We start from the raw sequence: 27,289 nt of genomic DNA, 5'->3' as shown, positions 1-27,289 counted from the left end.
AGGCCACCAGAGCGCATTAATTCATCAATAATAAGATGGAGGGAGGGTGGTCTGGGTTGAGGGGATTAGGTGGGCCACCTCTGGCAGAAATGCAGCAGCACGGTTTGATAAAGTATCATGGTATCGCGCACACACACACACACACACACACACACACACACACACACTGCGGGCAGCGGCGGGGCTGAGGCTGCTCCCCGCTGCCTGGTCCGGAGGTTGCCGTTCCGTTTGGAAAGGGAGAGTGGGGCTTAGCTGTGGGTCTGGAGCAGGGCACAAGTCCTAACAAGCATTGGCCGCTCGGCCCTGAAAGTGACACAGCCGCAAAAGTGATCTACTTAATGAGTGTGGGGAGAGGGGGGGCGGTTGGGCGCAGCCCTGAAAGTGACGCGGAAAAGCGAAAGTGTTCTGTTTAATGAGGAAGACAGTTGTGTGTGCACGCGCTAAACCAAAAAAAAAAACATGCGAGTGGTAACTCGATCTGTGGCGGGGGAGGGAATTGAAACGCAAGCAAGGCGGAGAGAGGCACACTAGGCTTAATGAGCCATGACACAAACCCACATGGTGGCTGCCCACGTGCGTATGACGGCAAGCTAGAGGCCAGCAAAAGCCTCTGGTAGCACTTTGAAAATCCCCTTACTAAATGTCTCGCAGAGCAGCGCCTGCACTGGCTCAGGCGAGACCTAAAAAGGAAGGATCCACCACTGTGAGCATTCACATGCAAACTAAAAATTGTGTAAAAGACATTGTCAGTTACAACGCCAAAGACATTGTCATTTACAACGCCAATACCTCTAACTCTTACAAATGCGCGACCTATTGCATTGCAAATTCTTGTTCTTTCTCTTGCTCAGCAGGGCTCTGCTCCGGGCCCTCTATAGGGCTATCTTTCTGCCATTTCTGCTTTCTTGCGGTTGCCTGGTCAATCCTCTTTTGTTCAAGCGCCCTATCGTACACAGGTTCCTCAAAGGTCTAACTCCTCTCTTCCCTGGGGTGTGGTCTCGCCAGCGTAAAGATTGCTTCGCGATGAGCGGGCTCTGCCGGCCGAGCTGTGAAATCCTACAATATCTGCCGTCAGTGGGAGGCATCCATTCGTCAAACTGCCTCCCTGCACCGTGTGATTTTGTCGTTGCGCCTGGAGGAGCTGCGGCCGTGGTGTGTGCCATGCTGGGGCCTTGCCATCTGCCCTCCTCTCCTGTGGCGCCCGAGGGCCTGCGCCAGCCTGTCCTGCTTGCTGGAGCTCCCCCCTGCCGCGTTTGCAGTGTTTGACTGCCTGTTAAGACTGCCTCCCTTGAGTTGTGCTGGGGCCCCCGGGGGTCGCTCTGTGTCTGGGGTGAAGGTGCCCTGCTCGGTCCCCCTGCACGGCGCGTGAGGTCCTGCACTGGCGGCGAGATTCCCCAGCACTTCGTACCTGTCTACATCCTGCGGCACTGCTGGTTCATTAGCTGCAGCCGTTGGTGCCCCGAAGCTGCGTGACATTGCCTTAAATGCCACCACTCCGCGCCTCTGGCCTTCTCTGCGGCCTGCCCTGGACCTCCATGCGCATATACCGCTGCCCCCTGAAGCCCATACAGGGGCCCACCCAGGAGCTGTTACATTTCACTTACTGGACCTGGCTGGACCAATCCCTGTGCCTGCGACCTCGCCCTGCAACTGCGAGGTTCCCAGAGCTCCTCAGTCTCCACTGCCCTCTCATTGTGTGCCGCCATAGGGAAGACAGACACCGGGCAGCCCAAACTTACTTTCTCGACGCACGGTGCAGGAAAAGGCGGTGAGCCCCGCCCCACCCTCGAAACCTAAGAGCACTCTACTCAGACCAACTTCCACGGCAAGCAAATGACATTCTCAGAACCATCCTGTTGGAAGTTAAATCCAGTCTAAAATCCGTAGACTCCAAAATCGACCACCTAATATCCCGCCTCGACCAGGTGAAGCAGAGGGTGGACTCCCACGACGCACGACTTGCCCAGTTTTAGGCGAGGGTCTCGGATTCAGAGGACGCGGGAGCATCCGGCGTGCAGAATCTCCTCAAAATGGATAAAATCCTCGCGGTCATACAAGAACAAGGACTTGGAGGTGTGTTCCCGTGATTCCATCCTTCGCAGGGCCGTGAGTTGGGCGAGATCAATCATCAGGGAAGTACGTTGTCACTCTACTCAGACTTTACTCTGGTCGTCCATGCTGCCCGCAGGGATTTTCATCCTGCCAAGCGTAACCTGCAACAACTCCACATCACGTACGCGATGCTCTACCCCTCCAAACTTGGTATTGACTTTGGGGAGATGCCGAAACTTTTCACTGACCCGAAGGCTGCCCTCACCTGCAGAAATCCTCACTCCGCAGCCCCCGCATTCATTCTGAAGATCGCCACACCAGTGACAATGACTGAGACCTCGAGGCCCGGCTCTGTATTACTGCTATGCATGTTATGTGTTGGCTTTTCTAATACGCAATGTTCGCTGCAGTGAACCTCTTTTTCTTATTCTATGTATAAGCATCTGCAATCTCTGTGCCTTTTGGCGATTTGCAGTGGATGGCCAGGCTCTGCCCCTTGGAGATCGTGGTCCCTGGGTTAGTTGGCATATCATGCCCATCCTGTTAACAGTCAAGTACGCTCTCTTGGGCGCAATACTACGCCTCTAAGTACCACCCAGCGTTCCCCCAGGTCTCTCGATAAAAATGATACCTCACTCGCGTGCGTGGGTCAAGTATCCTCGACAGGGTAGGGCGCAAATCGTTGTGAGAAGACTTCAAAATGACCTATCACAAAACAACCTGGTTTTGCAAGGGGGAGTCACCTGGATTTTTGGCACCGGGCTGGGCAGCCATCTTGGAAAATATACCAAACCCACACATTTCTGAAAACTAGACACCCGGGGGAGTCCAGCGAGGTATGACTTGTGTGGATCCCCAATGTTTTCCTACCCAGAATGCCCTGCAAGCCTCAAATTTAGCTGGAAAAAATCACAGGGCAGCCCCCACCCCGACATCATAAAAAATAAAAAATCCCTGGTGCCTGATGGGCTTTTGGGGAGGATGGGGGCTACTGCCCCCTGGGGGGCAGAAAGACCGACATTTATCTGAGTGGGGGCATTGCCATTCCTTTTTGGGCAGCCCCACCCCAATGTCAATACAAAAAAAATCCCTGGAAGCTCTTCCCCACCTCCCCAGGCAAAAAAAAATGGGAAATCCCTCTGATTTCTGCAGCAGAGGGATTTCTTGAGCTTGTGCTCATGACAGAACCATTCCCTCATGAGCATGGAAGGGGTTAACCAACATCTTTAGCTGTGTAGAATAACATTTGGTAGTTGAATTATTGGCGACTGTGTCGTCCTCTAATGTAATGTCTGTGCTTCTTGGTTGTTTTCTATATTAAAAAAAAGTTTTATTAAAAAATATATATATAGGATAGAATAGAATAGATGTAAACTTGTAAAGCGCGATTTGCTGCCCGGAGGCGTCCAAGCGCTAGAGTAACCAGAACCTACCAGAGAACAGAGGAGGAGGAAACTAGGGTTAAAGGGGGGAATTAAAACGGAAGGTCTTTAATTGTTTACGAAACACAGAAAGGTTGGTATTGGCTCGGAGATGTAGTGGCAGGATGTTCCAAGTTCTGGACGCATTGTGAGCGAACGTCCTGCCGCCTGATCTGGATCTTTTTATTCTCGGAGCCACTGCTAGAAAGGTCTGGCTGGAGCGGAGGCTTCTGTTGGGAATGTAGTGAGTAACTAGGTCGCGGGTAATGCTGGGGCCTGTGTCCCAGAAAGCTTGGTGGGCTATGCACATTGCCTTCAAAATAACTCTCTGCCGAACCGGTAGCCAGTGAAGGCTAACCAGTCCGGCCCTCACTGATTGTCTACGAGGGATCTTGAGCAGTAGACGCGCTGCGCAGTTCTGCACTATCTGCAGTCTGCGCAGGGTGTACTCTGTATGTATATATATATATATATATATATATATATATATATATATATTCAACACTCCGCTGCCTCGCTCCGGAATAACCAGCCAGGGCACACAAAAAGAGCTCACGGACACGGACCACAGAAGTTCTCCTACAGTTTATTGCAGTGCAGGTATGTCAAAGACGTTTCGGCTCCACGAGCCTTGTTCACATGACAATGTTTGATAAACGGGTGCAACCTTTTAAAGTGCCAGTGAAATTGAAATGATATCACGTGTTCAAAAAAAAGTTTTCAAAAAAATTGTTAAAAAAAAAAAAAAAAAATTGTGTGCAACAAGGACATAGAAGACATACTATCCGGTAAAACTCACATTGGTCATTGCATAGACATTTCATAAATGAATGCTAGTAAAATACCAATTTGTAAAAGTACAATACTCAAACGAGGGTTCACATGTCATATTAGCTTGAGTTAGGATCAGGTAACATACATGGATACAGCTACAATATAAACTGTAGATGCTAATACAAGAGGTTATCTCCTATACAGATTCTAAATTCAAAGTTAAGTACTATCTGTTTTAGGAATTGTTTTGTATACTCAATAACATCAGTGAAATCAAAGGAATCAACTTAATGTCTCATCACAAAATAAATAGTTCATTCATACTCCTAGAGCAACTCCAAATTTACCACAATATAGCAATAATTACAATAAAGTGCAAATGCATTATTCAACGAACGGGTCATATTTGTGTACCCAATCTTATGTGCAAATTACGCAAAAAATGTGCAAATAAGCAGTTTGATTGTGCAAATACCGCAAATGTGCAAAACCATAGTTTCTTACTATATTTTGGAATCCGATAAGTACCCAAGTATGATACCAGTAACTAAAAAACTGGGGAGGGAAAGATTTGAGTAACAAAATGCTTGGAGATACAACCTCATTGCATCATTATGTGTTCGGGAAAAAGAGCTATTGAAGGGTTCTGCCTCCTATGATCCCATGGTACCATGTCTACCCTCAACAAAGAATTGCAAGCAAGTTTTAGAGTGTCCTGGTTGTATACCAAAAGTAAAAGCTCATTGTGATTAGTGATATAGGGCTGACTCGGTTCAAGAACCTAACACAGTCCATATATATTTTCTTAAAAAACAAACGTGTGATCAAAACAAAATAACATTGACTAACAGAAAACAGCACATCTCATAGTGAGCAGACCTATTCATTGTTCTAATGATTTTTTATACCCTTCAGTATACAGCTTACTTTTCTGGTAGTGATCCCCAGCCGGATGACCACTCATGATGTTTAGGGTAAACACGTATACAAATCCTCCGTGATATTAAGGCCAGATGGAGACTTGGTGTTAAGCAGCAAAATGTATTTAGTCTCCAACCTTCTCAATCTAGAATCTCTGTCTCCCCCTCTTCTGTTACTGGGGATGGAGTCAATTACCCAATATTTCAGACCACTGTTGTTGCTTTGGTGGCATTCCCTAAAATGCCGGGCCACCGTGTAGGTGTTATCCCCATGACTGATGGCACGAAGGTGCTGGAGAACTCGTAAGTGGACAGCATTCTTCGTGCTGCTAACATATTTCAGTAAGCAAGGGCACTCCAAAATATACACAGCATACTCGGTCTTGCATGTTAATACCTGAGATATGCTGTGTACCTTATCAGTGAAGCCATCCTAGGTTTTGGTGTTCTGACCATGGATGCAGGCCTTGCAAATCCTGCACTTGTAAAAGCCCTTATTCTGTTGGCACCAAGTCGATTTCGCAAAGGGTTCTGGGTTAGTGACTACCAAATGGTCCCGTAGGGAAGGGGCCCTACTAAAGGTAAGGGAGACCTGATTGGGGAGATCATTGCCTATGATAGTATCATGTGTAACTAGAGGCCAGTGTTTGTTGAGGATTTTACGTATCTGTTGATGTTGCCTGTTAAATCCAGTAATTACACGGAAACAGTTTTTTACCCCTGGTGCATATGTAGATGTATTTTCAGTCTGTCTACTGCTGCCTCGGGTGAGGAGATCATCCCGAGACGGTATCATAGACTTGTCTTTCGCTTTTTGCAACGACTGGTTCGAATAACCACGTTCCAAAAAACGCGTTATGCACTGATCCTGAGCAATTTTTAGATCCACGGGGTTACTACAGATACGTTTCAATCGCAGCATCTCCCCATAAGGGATACTAGATATCAAGTGTGGAGGGTGTGCACTTGCTGCGTGCAATATGCTGTTGCCGGCAGTTGCTTTGCGAAAGAGCCTAGATTCCAAATGGCCTTCCCTGATATAAAGTTCAGTGTCCAGAAAAGTAACACTTTCCTGGCTTAAAGTGGCCGTAAATTTGAGGTTAAGCTCATTGTTGTTAATCTCCTCTATAAATTTAAGTGCCCCTTCCTCACTGCCTCGCCAAATTACCAAAAGGTCGTCAATGTAATGAAACCACGCAATCAAATTGTTGCGGATATTGTGGCGATATTCATGGCCAAGGACCAGTTCCTCCCAAGCTCCCATGTGGAGACACGCGAAGCTTGGAGAGAAACTGGCCCCCATTGCCACGCCCTGTAACTGGCGGTACATTTGGTGATTAAAAAGAAATACATTGTTATTCAGACAGAATCCCAACATGTCAAGCAGCATAGTATTGTGATCAGAAAATTCAGGTCCTCTTCTAGAGAGGTAATGGTCAACAGCTCTGATGCCATCCTCATGCGTGATGCTAGTATAGAGGGAGGATACATCTAAGGCGATTAGCCAATCGCCTGTGACCCATTCTACATCCTTAATTTTAAGCAAAAAGTCACCAGTGTCCTGAACATAAGACCCCAACTGTTGTACGTACCCCTGCAGAAAATGATCAATGAAAACGGAAGTATGCTCCAAAATATATATATATATATATATATATATATATATATATATATATATATATATAGTTCTGCATTGATGAAGGATTATTAATATATAACATATATATAACAACGGTGAGCGCCTGAACATGTATGGTGGTGCACGCACTTTTTTGATTGCTTGTTTCATTTACAGCACTTAAATGTCTCTGCTGATGCGACTGTGGTGTTCGGTTCTTCTTAGGTCATCAGGAACTGAAGTTGAGGGTCTGGGGATGCCACCTAAATACTAGATTTAGGTAAGTTAAAAGGGAGGGACAGGTAGTGGCCAATGTGCCCCTTACCTGGGGTGTCTACACCCTCTATTACGCTCACCTCCTGTGGGAGGGCGGACATAAATCTAGCCCTGATTGGATAAATCCCACCATCTTCAAGATGGTGGACACTGAAAGTGTACTTCACCTCACCTCCAGCACCTGAGAGGTGGAATGGGCAAGGCGAGTTGGGGGATGGGGGAACACCTTCTACTACAGCTCAGTTTTCCTGCCTGTTCCCCCACCAAAAGTGGGTAAGGACAGAAAGGGGGGGCTGTTCCTTCTAACAGGAGAGACTGGGGTCTCATTACAAAGGTGGCAAGGCCTTTGAAGCTTCCCGCCACAGATGGCTCTTTCTGACCAGGGAGAGTTGTGAACATCTCCACCCAGGAAAGGCATTGTTCTCGACCTTTGAGCGTCCAGGAACTCAACCCATAAGGTCAGAACACTGGTGGTAGCTGGCTGCATTCAGCCAGTCAATGACCATACTAAGGTTTGATAGGGTTCAGGGGACCCCTCTAAAGGCTCCCCTGTGTGCAGTTTATTTATGAATCAGACACTGGAATCAGTGAAGGTTTATTATGATGAGATGTTTGGTACCAAAACCTTGTGCACTTTCATTCAAAATTGCTGCTTTTTCCAGGTAAAACGCCAGGGGCTAACCATGTGCAAGAGAGGCACTTTCCTATGTGTGCATATTATAATTACGGAAGCATTTCAGCATTTTTAAATGTGGAATCTGCACATCCTGGTTGCTGTATGTGCCAACTCGTGCTTCTGAAACCTTAAGTGATCAAGAATTTGCTTGGCTTGATGAATGTTTTGACCAGCCTTTAATATTGAAAACTGGCTCTGCAGATAGAGTTTAAGCTTTGTAGAGTCATAAGGATCCCACCCAGCTCTCTTTACACGATCTACAGTTTTACTGTAAGGCTCTTCAAAGTTTTTGAATCTGCTCTACAGTGTAAGTTTGCTCTCCATAAAGAGGGAAGCCTGATGCTTTGAACTGAACGCGAAGATATAAGAATGTGCACATATTTTTCCCTTAAGCTCTGTGGGATTTAGGAAACAAGAACAATGTGAAACTCCACTGTGAAAGGCGGGAAAACTTTGGTTAGATTCTTCACTCTCTGCAGGGGCCTTCCTGATGACCTCTATACTGACCCTAGCATTGGCGTTCCCAGCCTTTTAAGGGGGAAGGAACTTAATGAGGATTCACCATTTGTGAGAACTGACCCTGCCCTGGGGCCTGATCAAAACAAGCTAAATGTTATGTATGTGTTAGGAGACTCTTGAAGTGATGGCCAAAAAAGGCATATGTTGCTATTCTAAAGGGGCACGCTTATCTGGAGGTGGACTGTTTGTCGCTCGAGTTTAAAAAGAGTTCATATCTATAACAGGTATCTAATAGAACAAACTCGATAGGGCCTGGCAATTTGTTTAACCTTTGGCCTAATTCCTATTAATCTGTTCCCACAGCCTGGCAACCTCAATGCATGATGCCCATATTGTTCAATGTCTTTATTCTATAAATGCTGCTGCTATTTTTAAATGTGAATCCTGTCTAAAAGTGCTTTAAAGTTGCATGTTGGAGATGTTTGGCACTAAAAATTAATAAAATACATCTATTGTGGTAGCTTATGTTTTATTTAATGACTGCTTTTTCTTTACTATTATTTCTAGTGATGTTTACTTGTCATCACGAGACAGACAAATACTTGATTGGCATTTTGCAAATTTAGAGTTTGCAAATGCCACACCACTATCAACACTCTCTCTGAAGCATTGGGACCAGGTAATATTTATACATCTGACCTGTTTTATATTATAATAGTGCAGTACCTTTCTTTTATGCATATTTGTTAATCTTTTGGGTTATGAAGAATAAACACTCAAAATAATCAAGTTGTATCCGTATTATAATCAACTTATTTGAAATCATTTGGTACTATGATGAGACTGAAAATGTGATTTCAGCTCAGAAGGCATGAGCTTGAAATAGAGTGGGCTAAAGAACCTCTATTTGCGAATAGACTCCTCTTGTTTCAAGTGTAAAAAAATCTCAGTACTGGAACATCCTGATTTTGGTATGCTAAGAACCAAAATCCACGTTATTTCCCAACAAACCTCATAATTGGGTGGGTTTTATCACACCATATTAAGTAAGGAACGCAACAGTGTCAGAATTTTAGTTGCAATAAATATACCAATTACCGGACCACTTATGAGGGCCTCTGTTTTTGTAGCTACCTCTGCTGCATCATTCTCTAACTTCCGTAGTCTTAGTTACAACTTTCTTGAGGGTGCAGAAAAGAGAACATTGCAACACTTCAAAATGGATCCTATTATATCTAGAGCACACTTTTTTTCCTCATCTCTCTCTCTCGTAACACTTTTTCCCTCTTAGTCACTTCACACCCCTTTCCACTAGAGCTTGCTTTTTATTAGCAATTGCTAGCAATTGCTTTTTATTCTAGCATTGGTTCATTTATAACGTACCTTGCTTTGCCAGCCCTAGTCTCCATAAAGAAGTTAAAACTTGCCAAGGCACTTTCCTTTGTTCGGTTGGATTCTCCTTCAGCCCTGAAATAGATGCCGCCCTTGAGATGATGTTGGTACCACTTTCAATTCCCAAAGGAATATATGTGGAGAGCACAAAGGTTAAGGCAAACTTCATGCACATGCCTTGGCAGAGCACATTTCTGGCTCTCAGTTGTGCCCACATTAAAAAGTTGCTTGGCTCGAACTGTGATGCTTTTGCTGTGCCTGGCTCAGCAGAAGACTGACATTGAGACTGGCAACCTTCACCCCCACTATAATACTGATACTGACCTGTGTCTGGCCCTCCCTCCCAGGTGGTTTCTTCCTTTGCTCTGTAGTATAAGAAACAGCATATGCCTTTATATTGACTCTACAGACGTGTAATGTTTTATTGAATATTTTGCCTCCCTACTCTTCAGGGTTGATGCTCTATTCAAGGCTTGTGCGGCTATAGATATGCATGCCTTGCATAAGTCCACCATCTAGTGTTGGGCTTGAATGATTGCAAGTTATTTTTGTTCGAAGACGTTTTCTTTAAGTTACAAGCCCATGTAACTCCTCCTTTTGGTGATACTGCACATGTGCACTGACTCAACTAAGGTTCGGATGTACTCTCTCACGCTTCGGTTCAGATCCTTTTGTGCTTCCTTCGGTTCACCAGTAGATCCCCAAACTTTTTTTTTTCTTTTTTTTTTTCCCCAAAAACCTTTATTAGAGTAAGCATAGAAAAGTACAAGAATGGGCCTACAACCTCACGGGCTGGCCGCTAATAATAATACACAAGGCGTGAATTAAAAATATACACCCGTGGTCAGGCACAAATCGAGCTCAAAGCATTACTTCCCACATATCTCAGAGCATTTTGAATTTTATTTTTATACATAAAGAAAAACAAACACTAAAAAGGCGAATGCACGGTAAGGAAGGTCAGCCCAAAGGACGGAGGGGATGGTCCACGACCAGGAGAACATACTCAGAGCCCGGAGGCTCCAACGAGGTCGGGGGGGGGGGAGGGGAGCAGAGGGGAGAACCGGAAATGCAAAAAAACAGTACGAAAGGGTTCCGGGAACGCCCGCCTAGGGAGACAGGACAACCTCGGCAGTGCCCACAAGGGGAGGAGTACAGATAACCCCACGATATTCATTCCACTGACCCCAAATTTTCGTCCACGCCCTGGGTCTGCCCCTGGCCACATAAACAGTCTTCTCACGAAACATGGACCAGTCCATGTTGTCCTCCCACTTCGAGACCTCAGGGGGCCTGGAGGCGCCCCAGAGTTGCGCAACATCCCGTTTCGCAATCATGTAACCCAGGGTAGCCCATCTGGTCTGGGCCACAGAATAGTCGGTGGGTTCCCACACATTCAGCAGACATCGTCGAGGCTCCGGCCGCAGGGCCACGCCAGTCACAGCAGTCATCACCTCAAGCACAGCAGTCCAGTAAGCCGCCACAGCCGGGCACTCCCAAAGAATATGCAAAAAGGTAGCACTCAACCCACAACCACGCTTACATAGCCCATCCAAGGAAAAGCCCATCGCCACCAGACGCGGACCCGTGACATACACTCGATGAAGGATCTTAAGTTGAACCAAACGGAGACGGGCAGGAATGGCAACCTCTTTGGGAGAAGAGAGTGCCGATTGCCAATCCTCATCGTCCAGTTCCAACCCATCGCCGACCCAAGCCTCCCGAAGTCGGACCAATAAATCCGCCCGATTATTGATCAGCTTTTTATAGATCAGGGAAATAGTGCTATCAGGAAGATGCCCATCAAGGACACGGTCTTCGAGGGGGGAAGACTCAGGCGGGGCCTCTCCAGGAGCCAAAACCGAGACGAGGGCGTGCCGGACCTGCAGATAGCGAAAAAATTCCCTACCATTCAAACCATATTCCGCCTGGAGGGCCTGGAAGGACTTCACACTACCCTTCGAGCACACATCACCCACCTTACAAATCCCAATCATATCCCAGCGGTCGAAACCCTTGGTAGACCAGAGACAGCCCAAACGTTCCGAGGCATAAAGCGGCGTCGCCAGCGTCAGGCGATCCTCCCATCCCAAACTCACGTTCGCGGCTCGCCACACAGTTACTGCAGTCCTGGACGGGCCCACAAGATGGCGCCCGGCCGAGCGAGAATAAAGCGCTCTATTAAAGTCCCCACCCGGAAGCTGGAGTCTATCCATCTCGAATGCAGGATTCCGACCCGGTGAAAACATAACGTGATTAATGGCAGACAACTGGGAAGCCCAGTAATATCGCTTGATATCGGGGAGCGCCATGCCCCCGTCATACCAAGGGATGGTGAGTTTCGCGAGTGCAATACGTGGACGCCCATCCCAAATCAATTGCCTTTGAAGACTCTCGACCTCTCGGAAATAGGTCTTGGGGATAGCGTCATAAGAGTTCTGCAGCGCATAAAGGAACCGCGGTAAAGACATCATTTTAAACAGGGCCGCCCTTCCCAGAGGAGACAAAGGAAGCTTACGCCAACGGGCCACGTCCAATCGCAATCTAAGCAACGGGGGGAGGAGATTACGCTCAAAGCGGAGCGACGCGTCCAACGTAATAAAAATCCCTAAGTATTTGAAGCCAGACTGGACCACCTGGATAGGAAGTCTGCTCGGCAATGGGGGCAATACACCCGAAAGAACATACACGCAGGACTTGGCCCAGTTAATAACAAGACCTGAGTTGGCACCAAAGGACGCAAGAACGTCAAATAAAACAGAGAGATTTACGCGGGGAGGTGAGATATAAAAGAATATCGTCCGCATAAAGCGAGACGCGGTCCTCAAAGTCCGGAGACCAGCGAATCCCCTTGAGTGAAGGTTCCCACCGAAGCCAAGCAGCCAACGGTTCCAGGGCGAGTGCAAACAGCAACGGGGACAAGGGGCATCCCTGACGTGTACCTCTACCAAGGGCGAAAGGAGCCGAAACCCTACCATTCACCACCACTTGGGCCAGAGGTTCCGTGTACAGTAACTTGATCCAACTAATAAACTCAGGCCCGAAACCAAATTTCTCAAGAGCCGCCCAGAGATAAGGCCACTCCACCGTGTCGAAAGCCATGGAGGCATCCAACGATGCCAAAATGGCCGGCTCCGTCAGAAGCCCCGCCCTCGCAATCGCGCCGTGAAGACGACGTAGGTTCAGAGCCGTATTGCGATGCGGGATAAATCCGGATTGATCCGGATGGACCAGGCCACTAATGACCGTCAGGAGACGGGACGCCAGGAGTTTCGCCAATACCTTGGGTTCAACATTTAGAAGGGATATGGGCCTATAGGAGGAACAAAGATCTCGCGGTTTACCATCCTTGGGGATGACAACTATTGTGGCCAGTCGCTGATCATAAGGGAGAATACCCCGTTCCCGGGACTCCAGAAACATGGCGCGAAGATATGGAGCCACCCTGTCGGGACGCAACTTGTACAGTTCAATTGGCAACCCGTTCGGGCCCAATGCTTTGCCCGAACGGAGTGAACGGATGGCAGTAGCTATCTCATCAACAGTAAAGGGAGAGTCCAAAGCCACACGGTCTAAATCTGAAACACCGGGCAGAGCTATATCACGCAAAAGAAGGCGAGAGTCAGCCACATCTCTCACAGACACAGGGGTATACACCACACGGAAGTACTCGGCAAAACGGTCAACTATTCCAATCGGGTCCGACACACTCTCACCACTCGCAGACTGAATCACGGGCACCACACGATTAGCTCTCTCCTTCTTATCCAGCCATGCCAGCAACTTACCCGCTTTGTCACCCACATCATACAAACGTCCCTGTTGCTCTCGAAACATCACTTTAGCAGCATCCGTGACCATGGACTTATAGGCAAATTGTTTAAGACCCAGGGCATGGAGTTTCTCAGACGTGACACCCGATTCCAAAGCTTCCTCCAATGCAGAAATCTCCCCCTCAAGATCCACCACCTCTTTATTCCTCGCCCTCTTAGCATCAACAATAAGGGAGAGGGCCTGCCCACGAATCACCGTCTTAAAGGCCTCCCATAGGGACACCGCCGAGGAAACCGACCCCTCGTTATCTATAAAATACGCGTCCAAAGACTTAAGCAAAAGGCTGCGGGTCTCGGGGGAGGTAAGGTACCACGGATTGATAGGAGCCACCCGGCCCACTGCCTCCACCCCAACCTCAAAACGAAGGCAGAGCGGAGAGTGGTCAGAGAGACCCCTGGGCAGGTGCACAATCTCACGCACCGCTGGCGACTGAGCCGCAGGCATAAGGAAATAATCCAGCCTAGACAGACTCCCATGGGCCCCAGAATGAAAGGTGTACTGACGCTGAGTAGGATGCAAAAGCCTCCAGCAATCCACCAAGCCAAAGGTATCCAAAAATCCACCCAACCACTGCTGAGCCGCAGGAGTATCCCTAGGGGGGTGGCGATCGTGGAGACCGGAGAACACCGAATTAAAATCACCAGCCAGAAAGAGAGTACTATCAGGGAGGTCCAGCAAGACTCGGCCCAAATCTGAAAAGGTAGAAGTCTGTAAGCCGGGGGGCACATAAACAGTGAATAAGGAGAGGGCACGGCCCTCATATCTACCCAGAAGGACAGCATACCGCCCCAGGTCATCTTGAATCACCTCATCAATAGCCAGGGGGAGGGAAGGCCGAACAAGGATACCCACACCCCTAGAACCCGAGGTGAACCCCGAATGCACTACAAGGCGATAGCCCCACCTATTCATTGCATGACAGACATTGCCTATCAAATGAGTCTCCTGTAGGAAAACAATGTCAGGAGATAAACGTCGTATACATTTCAGCACCACACTCCGTTTGATACGATCTCCCAGACCGTTAACGTTCCACGAAACAAATCTCAACCCCCTACCCCCATCCCACCCGACAAAGCCAAAACCCCCCACCGATGAGCATGACCACAGAAACATGTTCAAATACAGGATAAAGTCGCCTTGTAAACAGAACAAACAAACAACGAACTTCCCAACGACCCTCCCCCAAAACAACAAGAGAACACCCCCCACCCTGCACCCCTGCAAAAAGCTAAAGAGCCAACCCAACCTGCAGTGTGCCTGTCGCCCAAGAACCCCTATTCTACACAAAGACCCCGGAGGAGGAAAGGCTCCGTCCCACCCGCCCCCCGATCAGACCAACGACGAGAAAAAGAACATAAATCAAACACATAAGCAATAGAGGAATATAGGCATACACCCCTGGAGTAATTATTCAAGACAAGGCACTAGGCAGAGACGGAATGTTCAGCTCTCTACTCCACCTTCAGCACCGCCCGGGTGGGCATCTGACTCAGTCTCAGGAGGTCGGTTAGGCAGGGAGTCTAGCCAGTCATTCACAGCATCCGGCCGATCAAAGAAGAAAGTTCGGTCATTATACTCGACCCGCAGCCTGGTCGGAAAAAGCATAGCGTAACGCAGCCCCAAGTCCCTGAGACGCTTCTTAGCACCACGAAATCCCATCCGCTGCTTCTGGACCTGTTGGGAAAAGTCTGGATAAAAGTTCACCGTGGCATTCTCAAAGGCCACCGGGCCCTTCACCCGCGAAGTCTGCAGGATAGCGTCCCGATCTCTATAGTGGAAAAGCTTCGCGACAATAGGTCTCGGCGGGGCGCCTGGTTTACCCTGGCCCCCCGGAACACGATGTGCGCGCTCCACTGCAAAGAATTTAGTAAGGCCAGATGGAGAAAGGTGGTTCTGGATCAGGTCCTCAACCAGGAGATCAACCGAGTGGGGTTCTGGATTCTCCGGCACACCAACCACGCGAACATTACAGCGACGTGCCCTGTTCTCAAAATCCTCCAAGCGCCGGGTCATGAAATCGTTCACCCTACGGAGATTGCCAACCTCCGTCTGTATCTCCGAGACGTCTGCCGTGAGGCTGGATGATTTGATATCCAACGACTTCACCTTTTCGTTCGTCTTGGAGAGATCGGCTCGAATCAGATTTACCTCAATCGCCACAGTGTCAAGTTTGTGGGCCAAGGTTTCGTACTGTTGGCCTATGGATTCCCTCATGCCAGAAATGGCGCCCATGATGTCCTGCAAGGAGAGCTCCGTCGACGCATCCAAGACGTGGGCAGACGCAGCGGGACCGGGCAGGGCGGCTCCGGGGGACCCCTTAGAGTGGGTATAACGATCCATAACATTAGATTGGACCGGACCTCCGCGCAGAGGTGTCTTCGTCTTGCGCGTCTCTCGGTCCCCTCTGCCCGCCATTTTGTAGATGCGTCACAAGGAGATTCACAGGATCAACGGACAGGGCCCCAGAAACGGAGGCCCCGGGACCAAAGGTCTGCAAGAGGGGTACCACCAGGATAGAGGCAGCCAATTAGGAGAATAGTCCAACAAAAGGCTCAACAGCCGACGCGTATCCTGGCACCAGCTCTGACCCGACCCTCTCACCAGTGTCCCAGTCTGAGGCAGAATCGAAACCGAAACTTAAGAAGGGGACCCACAAGGGCAATCCCCCTGCCGTTGTTGTTCAACTCCAAGACGGCCACCGAACCTCACCCAGTCCCGGGCGCACCTCAAGGGTGGAGCCCAAAAGTTCAATTCGCCATATCTCAGGCACCCGGTGGCCAAATCAGTTTCCGAAAGGGTCCAGGTAGATCAGCCCAACGTCCTCTATACAAATCCTCGCAAAAAATCAGGATTCATGCAGGATATTATGCCGGGAGCGGCGGGGGTCCGGGGAGCGCTGTGCTCACGCGGCCATCTCGGATGCCCGCCAAGCTCCTCCTCTAGATCCCCAAACTTGACAGTATTGTCTCGATCGCGTAGTTACTCACATCCTGTTCCGTTTCTGCCCGAATTTCCATTCTAAAATCCCTCAGACTAGCCAACATTCAGTCTGCAATCTATGCTTCTATCCCAACCATTGGGAAGACACCAGTGAGGCCTGTAGGTCATTCCGATCTAAATAAACCCTTCGGGATCAACGTACACTTAACTAAGAAATGCACCGTTCTCGGTGCCGAAATATTGACCTACAGCAGGGGCCTCCACCTCCTCGAAATCTGATTTGGCACTGACACATTGAATAATAACTTCCGTACCGAAAGACAAGGACATAGTGCTTCGCCTCCGAGCACACCAACACCAAAACCAAAACTTTCCTCAGCACCTAAATGTCTAAATGTTACACATTTGGAACAAAAGCTCTACCCTAACCAATCCTCGATGTTATGCAGGAACGGCTCGATCCGAGGCATAAAACTTTACAGATTAAACTCAGAAGAAAGAAGATTATTCTTCAGTTAGCAAAGCCTTAATCCTCTAAAAGACATACATTCTTCGAAGAGGCTATAGACATTCCTGTTCAACCTATCAAAAAGAAGAAAAAAAAGGACATTGCAACTAGCCCTTTACACGTTCTTGTACATCCATCTCCAAACCCACCAACACCACATCGGGCATCCACTCCCTTGCCTGCTACACCAGAACAATCTGAAGCAGGCAACATGTCTCCGCATTCACCCATATTAGATGAGGATGACAATATACCAGAGGGCACACATCCTAGGGATCCATAGGATGCTTATGATCTAGAGCCACAGGGGGGTTACAGACCCAGACTTTTATCGCACGTCAATCCCCCCAGATGATGCTTCAGCCTATCAAGACCTGATAGCCAGAGCTGTAGCATATCATCAAGTTCCCTTAGATAAGGACCCTATAGAGGACGACTTCCTCTTTGAGACACCCTCTACTACTCAATGGGGTTCACAATATTTACTACTCCTTAAAGGAACGCTATGTCATGCAGACAACATGTTACACAAACAACTGGGATGCACCTCCCCCAGACAAGGACTCAAAACTAATCCACACCTCAGGAAAGAGGGTAGCAGCCCAGTCGGCTAATCAGAGGCTTATCGCCAACAGCAAAGCTCTTTTGCAAGCTATGACAGGGCTCACTGATCTGAAATGGACGGACACATCCAACATTTCCCAGAAGAATACCAGAAAAGGGGTTAAGAAATAGTCAATGAGGGGAAGTTAATCACCAATAACTCCTTTAAATGTGCTCTAGACTCCACTTACATTAAGGCAAGAGACATAAATACTAGCCTTCTCTTACATAGAAATGCTTGGCTCTGTGTCTCTGGTTTTAAAACTGAAGTGCAGCAGGCAATTCTTAATCTTTCCTTTAACAAAGAGCAGCTCTTTGGCCCGAAGATATAGACAGCCCTTAAAGAAATGAAAAAATACACATATGTCAAAAAATCAGTGGGGGTCTTACAAACTCCCACCTACCTTGGGTTCTTTTGTCTGCCCAGTTTCCACAGACACCACAGGGTTCACCCACAAAATCAAGGACAATCATCCACCTTTAAAAGCCTTTACAGTGGCACATATGGAGTAAACAATTTCAGAGGCTGCGGTCACGGAAATACTACCCTTCTCTCAAATACAAACACGAAACAATGACTTCCTCACCATCCCACCCCTGACCATCTAACACCTGTCCGGGGCCTTCTTCAAGAAATTTTACCAGGATGGAAATCCATTACAACAGACCAATGGGTATTGGACATTATCCAACATGGTTACTGTCTGGAGATCATCACAACTCCTCACAACTCCTCCAAATATTCCACCCTGCAAGCACAAACCATACACACAACACTAAACTCTCCTCAAACCAGAGATATCTGCTTCTTTACTCAAAAAAGCTATGCAACCAGTCCAAATTTTACATCCAGGAACAGGGGTATATTCATTATATTTCTCATTCCCAAAAAAGACGGGTCACCTGGATTCAGTCTCGACCTCAGACCCCTCAGTTACTATAACTTATCAGAAAACTTCCACATGGTCACACTTCAGGAAGTCATATGGTTACTGCAGAAAGGCGACTTCATGACGCCTTGGACCTAAAGTACTCCTACTTTCATATACCCATCCATTCCTCACATTGTAAGTACCTATGGTTTGTCCTCCAAGGAAAGCACAATATATTCAGTAGTGGCAGCTCATCTGTGCGTGCAAATCTTCCATCTATTTCCTTATTTGGATGATTGGCTAATGAAAGCAAAGAGCTGCCGTCATGGCTGCCAACATACACAACAAACACTCATCCTACTACCTCAACTGGGGTTTATCATTAATCTCAAAAATCGCACTACAATCATCTCCAGTACAATCGTGTTTATGGACCATACTCAGTGCACACTTGAGGGAGTACAAAACAGTCTGACACTAGCCCAACAGTTTCAAAAAAGGACCCAGGTCACAATCCGAACACTCATGTGCCTTTTGGTCATAATGGCATCCTGCATCTCAGTAGTCTCTAATGCTCATTTGCACATAAGACCGCTGCAAGAATGTCTCCTATCACTGGACACAGTCACAGGGTCAACTACACGATCTAGTGTTGGTAGACAGCCGCACACATCACTCTCTGCAGTGGTGGAAACCACATAACCTGTCCCGGGGACAGCGTTTCTAGACCCTGTTCCCTAAGCCATTCTCACAGTGGATGATTCCCTGATGGGTTGGGAAGTTCACCTTCAATATCCTACCAGTAAGCATGTATGGGACTCCAGACATCAGGGTCTCCATTTCAGTTACCTAGAGCTTCAGGCAGTTTACCTAGCATTGAAAGCATTCCTGCCTCATCTACTACACAAAGTTGTCCTATTCCAGATGGACTATGTGACATCTATGTACCACCTTCAGAAACAGAGCGGAGTGACTCTCTCTGCAATTATTGCACCTAGCCCAAACCATATAGCGCGTAGCAGTACATCACAACTCTCCTACGGTACTTTCACAAATAGACCTGTTTGCAACCCCAGAAAACGCAACATGCCCAAACTTCATGTCCAAATTCCCAAACCTACTATCCAAGGGCAATGCTCTATGAATGACCTGGTCAGGTATATTTGCCTACGCTTTTCCACCTCTCCCACTACATCCATTAGTAGTCAGAAAGCTCACACAGACCTCCCTCACCCTAGTTCTGATGGCTCCAACCTGGGCTAGTATGCCATGGCTCACCACACTACTGGAACTTTCACTATTCCCACACCAGAAGCTTAAACCTCAACCCGGCCTTCACACATAGAACTATGGCGAATAAGACATCCAAATCCCAAGGAAATTAACCTTGCAATATGGCTCCTAAAGTCATAGAATTTGGTTAACTAAACTCACCACAACAATGCATGGCTATTCTAAAGCAAGCTTGTAGGCCCAGAACTAGAAAATGCTTCACCTCAAAATGGAAACGATTTGTTATAAACTGTCAGTGTCAAAAAGTAAACCTGTTAGATGCACAAACACAAACAATTCTTTATCTGTTGCATATTCAAACTCAGTCCTAGCCTACACTCCAATACGCTTACACCTCACCACCATTGCAGCCTACCTACAAAACAGACAATATTAATCTTCATTCAAAATACCGGTCATTAAAGCATTATGAACGGATTTAAGAGTAATTCCCCCTAAACTTCGACCAGCATGGAATCTAAACATTGTACTAAAAAGGATCATGGGGCCTCCATTTGAGCCACTACTTTCTTGCCAACTCCAACATTTGTATTAGAAAGTAGCTTTTTTAATGGCTATCACTTAACTGGGACGTGTCAGTGTGCTCAAGGCACTAACCTTGGAAGAACTATTCTTTCAAGTTCGTCAAGACAATGTAGTGCTTAGAACAAACCCAAAGTTCGTCCCTAAAGTGTTCTCACCTTTTTATATTAACCAATTGAACAAATTACCTGTCTTCTTCCCACTGCCAGATTCTGTTGCGGAAAGAGCTCTTCATATTTTAGATGTCAAAAGAGCTTTAATGTGTTCTATCGACAGAACCTGAACCAAAACTTTCAGGAAAAGTAAGCAATTCATTGTTTCTTTCTCACCTCCTCGCACTGGGAATGCTATATCAAAAGTGGAATTACAATGTCAGGCCACCATGGTATCAACGCCTCCTTCCTGGGGTGAAGTAATCACCTCCGCAACATGGTACTGTGGGGCCGTTTGTCTTCATCAGAACAAACCCTGCATGTGAATGTGCTGGAGTTGTACCCAGTCTGTCTTGCCATGAAGCAATGGGGAGCAGCATTCAGATTCTGTTGGCCACCACCACCACCACCATCATCCATTATATCAATAGTTATGGGATTATGGATCTGGTGTTAGGAGACAATTCACCCGTGGCATTTGGTGTAACAACAGTGAATTTTCATAGTAATAACTCATCTTACACGATCTATCAATGTGAGAGCAGATGCTCTGTCGAGGATGCCGAGCCCCACCAGGCCCGTTCTTCATTGCCATAGCTGGGTGTGCCAAACACTGCCAACTCCAACTGAGAATTGTGGGGTTTGGGAATCAGATGAGCGAGACGAGTTGAAGTATGAGAAGTAATGTTCTTTTAAATTTAGATCCTTTGGTGTCTTCTTAAGTGCTTGGTTCGTGTTACCACATATAAATCAGAATGGCGATAATTATACACGGCTGAATGGTAATTAATCCGTGCAGTAAGTTTGAAATGCAACAACCAGAATCAACAATTTGACAGTAGCTTATCATTCCTTCGGGTATTACTGTGTTACGCTTTCTAGTTTGTTCTTTTTCACCGTGGTAAATTGTTACTCTTTCTTAATAAAATGTCCCCTTAGAGGTGTGAAGAGAACCCAAGCACAGACGCTATAATCACTACAACTTAAGTGTTTATATGGTAGTTCTTTACCAGCAGCGATTATTATTCTTGTGTCACAGTCCTTGACAAGTGTCTCAGCTCTACAGTTTGTGCACTAACTGCAAGTGTTGCTTGTGCCATTACAAAACGTAGTCCATAATGAGCACGAATTTGGTTCCAGTCAGATGGTGCTGCCCAGATAAGAGGTTCAACATTAACTCCTGATCTGCTGTGTATGCAGATTCCAACTTCAACACTACAAGCACTGGCTTCCTCTCTCCTCAAAAACCAGAAAACCAAGCATCTGGCTAGGCTTGGGGTATAATTTATACTAAGCCACTCATATTATGGCGGCTGGGTCTCGCAAGAAAATGAGATCTCATAGCACTCTTGTGAAACTTCATATCAGTGCTGGCAAGGTTGGCGGACCAATGGAAAAAGTGCCAAAGGAGCAAATGGGAAGGGCGCAGGAAGTAATCTTATTTGGCTCGGAGAACTGAAAATATGATTTGGGAGTATACATAGAATTGTTCTGGTAGAGAAGGAGACCACCCTGGGATAGAGAGTACAATGGATACAGAGCACTGGCTCACTATAGAGGAGACTATTAAAGTGAGGACAGTCCATGACAACGGAGAACCACGAGTGGCAACTGTACCTTAAATGACAGAGGTGATTTTATCCGTAGTGTTGTTTTCAAACTTTGATTTGTTCACCACAGCCCAGACCAAGAAGTGTCCTCAGTTTTGTGTCAAACAAACTGTTTCACACAAAACTGAGGACACTTCTTGGACACTTCTGAATAGTTCCTTAGGAGTTTTCTTCAGGTATAGCTGGTCTCTGAATCTGCGGTCTGCTTTTCCACTCATTCCAGTTCTGTTGAAACTCTCACAGAATGATCAGGCCCATCCGATTAGCACAGCCACAGATTCGGTGAGCAGAATATAGTGCTCTAATCTGTTGCCACTCAATATTTAGCCATCTCTTTCTCTCCTGCACAGGGAAGATTTACTCTTGCAGCAGAATGTTCAGGTTCTCCACCCCAGGTCCAAATGCTACAGCTGCGTGCATGGAGTTTGAGCGCTGCATTTCTGCCCACACTATTACGTCGCAAACCCTTTAAATCACACCTTACTGAAATCTTATGATTTGCAATGTCCCCTGTGCACAGAGCCTGGTAGTGCGATGGTTAAGGGCTACTTAACTGCCATGTTTTCTTCAGGTGTCTTCCAGACCAGTCTACCCTGTTAGGATTTATATGATTTGCTCCACTGGCACAGCTTGTGTGCTTTTTCGGTTTGAGAGCGTTGGCGTGCTCCGGAGTGTGTATTCCATCATACACTATGAAAACTCGTAAATTGCGTACCCCTACAATTGGGGTGCCGTCCCCCGGTCACTTGCCTTAATCCCTTTATATTAGGGTTTATTCCATTCATCCATATATTACAACATACTGTTCATTGTTTTTGATTATGTACATTTTTATTTTTTATTTCTTTGCTTTTTCTTTATTTACTTTTTCATTTTTTCTTCACTTTTCATGATGTATATCCCCTTATTTTCAATTATTCCAATGCATTTCGGCTTATAACAAAGCCTTCATCAGGGAAATAATTTCTACAACACAAAAAATGCATTCATTTATATATACATTCATTTATACACGAGCCAATCAGTACGTATTATACAACATTCTATGTGTTAAATACATCTAAATCGACGCATTAATCTCATCACCACTTGCTGGTTCATAGATAGCTTATCATATGTAGTTACACTCCTCTATTACAGATCCTAGTTAGGTTGACTTGGTATACAATTGGCGTGATCACAAAATTAATGGCTACAATCCTCCCAGTGCCCTTATTTTGAAAAAAAGCTCTCCCCGTCTTACTTCAACTGTGTGTGGCAGCGTGTTCCCTTCTGTTTGTATCTCGATAAAGTATCTCGTATTTTTTCCAGGCTCGTACTTGTATGCAAGCTTGTCGGGTTAACGTTATGACGATCAATACGTGCCTACGCACACAATTGACATTGAAAATGGACTCAAGTATTGGGCGCCATCTTAGTGGTGCCTAAACTCTGCTGTTAGTGTTGGCGACTGAAGGTGCATTAAGTTAAATAAACGTGAGATAAAAATAAAACTAAAACTAAAAATGAGAATAAACAATAGTAAAAATAATAAAAATAAAAATGTGGATTTATTCTTCTATGTCTCATACGTGTAGCTAATTATATGAACACGATATATGTGTAACACTTAATAAACTGAAAAAGGTTTTTTGTATGGTAAAATGTTTTTTTGCTTCAATTGATTATACCTCCTCATTGGGAAACAAGAATGTCCATGATTATTAAAGATAACAAATAAATTCTACCCTGTCATTCATTCCGTGTGGCTTGAGGGTCTCAAGGAAATAAATCCCCAAATTCTCCCTTTTCAATAATTGTAAATTCATGTCTATTCCATCCATGTCCCGGACCTCCCCCAAAATTACAAAACGCAATTGACTCACAGTATGCGATTTTTCATGTGGCTATGGATATGTTGGAAAGACAGCAAGAAAAATAAAAACAAGAATAAATGAACACAAATCAAACATAAGGAATAAAACATATAAAATCGAACGTTGCAAGCCACTTCATGGAAAAATCGCTTACGTTTTGTCATTTTGGAGGAGGTCCGGGACATTGATGGAATAGACATGAATTTACAACTATTGAAAAGGGAGAATTTTTACGGAATGAATGACCGGGTAGAATTTAATTGTTATCTTTAATAATCATGGACATTCTTGTTTCCCAATTAGGAGGTATAATCAATTGAAGCTAAAAAACATTTTACCATACAAAAAACCTTTTTCAGTTTATTAAGTGTTACACATATATCGTGTTCATATAATTAGCTACACGTATGAGACATAGAAGAATAAATCCACATTTTTATTTTTATTATTTTTACTATTGTTTATTCTCATTTTTATTTTTATTTTTATCTCACGTTTATTTAACTTAATGTACCTTCAGTCGCCAACACTAACAGCAGAGTTTAGACACCACTAAGATGGCGCCCAATACTTGAGTCCATTTTCAATGTCAATTGTGTGCCTAGGCACGTATTGATCGTCATAACGTTAACCCGACACGCTTGCATACAAGTACGAGCCGGGAAGAAATACGAGATACTTTATCGAGATACAAACAGAAGGGAACACGCTGCCACACACAGTTGAAGTAAGACGGGGAGAGCTTTTTTCCAAAATAAGGGCACTGGGAGGATTGTAGCCATTAATTTTGTGATCACGCCAATTGTATACCAAGTCAACCTAACTAGGATCTGTAATAGAGGAGTGTAACTACATACGATAAGCTAGCTATGAACCAGCAAGTGGTGATGAGATTAATGCATCGATTTAGATGTATTTAACACATAGAATGTTGTATAATACGTACTGATTGGCTCGTGTAAATGAATGTATATATAAATGAATGCATTTTTTGTGTTGTAGAAATAATTTCCCTGATGAAGGCTTTGTTATAAGCCGAAATGCATTCGAATAATTGAAAATAAGGGGATATACATCATGAAAAGTGAAGAAAAAATGAAAAAGTAAATAAAGAAAAAGCAAAGAAAGAAAAAATAAAAATTTACATAATTAAAAACAATGAACAGTGTGTTGTAATATATGGATGAATGGAATAAACCCTAATATAAAGGGATTAAGGCAAGTGACCGGGGGACGGCACCCCAATTGTAGGGGTACGCAATTTACGAGTACCCTGTTAGGATTACCATTAGTGCATGTTCTCTGAAGGGTTCCTTTCCTTTTTTTTTTTTTCTTCTTTTAAAAATATCTTTATTGATTTTCAGTATAAGGTAATAGGGCACTTTTAATTGATAAGATACGCTGTTGATAATTTTTATGACGTAAATCGTTGTTACAATAGAACGATGGTATTCAGTGTGTGAATGTACATTTGCCATATTTTTTCTAGATAGTCAATTGTCATCATCTGTCAAAGTCCTATGTGATCCTCATATTCTATCTGTTTCCCAATTACATTTTAGTAAATGAACAGCTAACTGAACTTCACCCTGTTTCTCCAACTGCATCTCTCCTAAGACTCTACAGGGATCATCCCTGTATCAAATTTGGGTTGGGGGAGAATCTGAGCACAAGGGGGGTTTTGGTTTAGGAGGCCGTGGAAACTATCAATCCACTTAACACAATGGATCTCCCTCGTCTATGCCATCTAATGCCTTCAGGTTTCTGCTACTCCATACTGTGCCATTAGGCTCGCCAGACAGCATAGCCATACTTTAGAGGTAAGTCCCTCACTGCTGCTGCAGTTCTATGAAGCTGGTGACCACCTCCCCACACAGCTCAGACACTGGTAGCCTATCCAACCCTCTGTAGTGTTCAGCCCATAATTCAACTCCCTCAGCCATTGCCCAGCTTTACACCTCAATTGCCACCTGCTATGCAGTGACCCATGTGGGGACTTCCACTGGCGAGCAATATATTTGTGAGTCACACCCAGTGCTAGATCCAGAAATCTATTGCCTACTAAGATGGTCTTTTATATAAACGAAGAAGGCAGATTTCTACTGCATGTAACTTCTCACGGTTGAGGGTGCTCTCCAGATCCCTAACAACCTGCAACCAGAACTGTCCTATATTCGGACAGCCCCAAACAATATGGAAGACAGCTGCGCGTGGATCTAGGGCACCACAATTCTTCCGTGTGCAGCATAATATTGAGCTTATCAGGTGTGAGATGTATACGATGCAAGTAATAAGACTATGTGTATTTAAATCTAGTATTATGCGTAGAGGAGTAGGTATGCTTGAGAATCTGTGTCCATTCCTTACCACTGCAGGGCGTACCTAAAATATACCCCCCCCTTACCCCCACCCCCTCCTTTCTTAGGGTTGGCAAATCACCAATCCTTATTGTCAGTACTATTTATAGAGCCACAAGACCTAATATGTACCCCACCAAACGTTAAGATGGTTTGTAGGAGATCATGTTTAGAGGGGTCTGGATGAAAAGACCCATACAAATGGCTCACAGTTCGGGTTATCGCCCTGTAAGTCAAAATCTGGGTTCCAGGCAAACCGTCCTTGGCCATTAAGGCCTCCTAAGGACCAGAAAGAGTCCTCCAAGTAGCAGTCCCCAATGGTTTCCATCCCAGCCACAGTCCAGGGTGACATTCATCTGGCAGTGAAACAGCCTCCACTAGCGTTCGGCCAGTATCCCTGGGCATTAAGGGCGGTCCAATCCAATAGCAAGCTCCCCTCCAGCGCTTTAGAGCTATATGGAGAAGTCTAGCTTTAGGGGCTGTAGGAATTTAAACCCCCAGCAGCAGAGCTAATAGCATCCCCTCCCTGCTCGGTTCACCAAACTCTCCCAGTTCTGTTAGGTTGAGTCCCACAGCCAGCGAGCCAGCCTCTGAAGTTGAGCTGCGTGGTAATACAGTTCATATTGAGGGACTCCCAAGCCTCCTTCAGACGAGGGCCTCTGCAGCTTACATAATGTTACCTGAGAGTGACTGCCATCCCAGATCAACTCGCTGATTAGGGCATCAGTGGATCTAAACCAGGCCCTCAGCACCCAAACCAGAAGATTAACAAAGTATAATAATGACTCGAGGTAGTGTCATCATTTTAGTCGACACTATGCGAGTCCTAGTGGGAAGTTGCAATGTCTGCCAAAAGGTCATGCTGCTCTATATGCCTGCATCTTTTCCCGAGTTTACCTTCCCTTACTTCAACATCAGTGTGGCACACCTCGACCCACAGATATTTTAGGACCGTGGGCTCCCATTAAATTCCAGCTAGTAACATTGCTGATGGCGGCCCCTGTAGCTGCACTGACACAGGAAAAAGGCATGATTTCTACCAATTCGCACACATGCCAGAGACTTGCCCAAAGTCCTCCAAGAAGGCCGCCCTCCACAAGATCCCAGTTCTATCCTCCCTTAGGTAAATAAGCATGTCGTCCGCATATAAC

At 45.9% G+C, this 27,289-nt stretch overlaps 1 protein-coding gene across 3 annotated transcripts in view; it reads left to right on the top strand.

Annotated features, from left to right (window-relative positions):
* The window catches only part of KDM1A (lysine demethylase 1A), a 1,206,177-nt gene that overhangs the window by 733,782 nt on the left and 445,106 nt on the right, over window positions 1–27,289 (top strand). For all 3 annotated transcript variants that reach the window (XM_078682705.1, XM_078682704.1, XM_078682706.1), the window contains exon 13: window positions 8,764–8,875. In XM_078682705.1, coding sequence (XP_078538831.1) covers window positions 8,764–8,875 — 112 coding nt within the window. The remainder of the gene's footprint in view (window positions 1–8,763; window positions 8,876–27,289) is intronic.

This window comes from Lissotriton helveticus, chromosome 3_1 (genome assembly GCF_964261635.1).
Source record: "Lissotriton helveticus chromosome 3_1, aLisHel1.1, whole genome shotgun sequence".
In the NCBI taxonomy this organism is placed as follows: Eukaryota; Metazoa; Chordata; class Amphibia; order Caudata; family Salamandridae; genus Lissotriton; species Lissotriton helveticus.
Note: the sequence above shows the minus strand (reverse complement) of the source record. Positions and strands in the feature narration are given on the sequence as shown.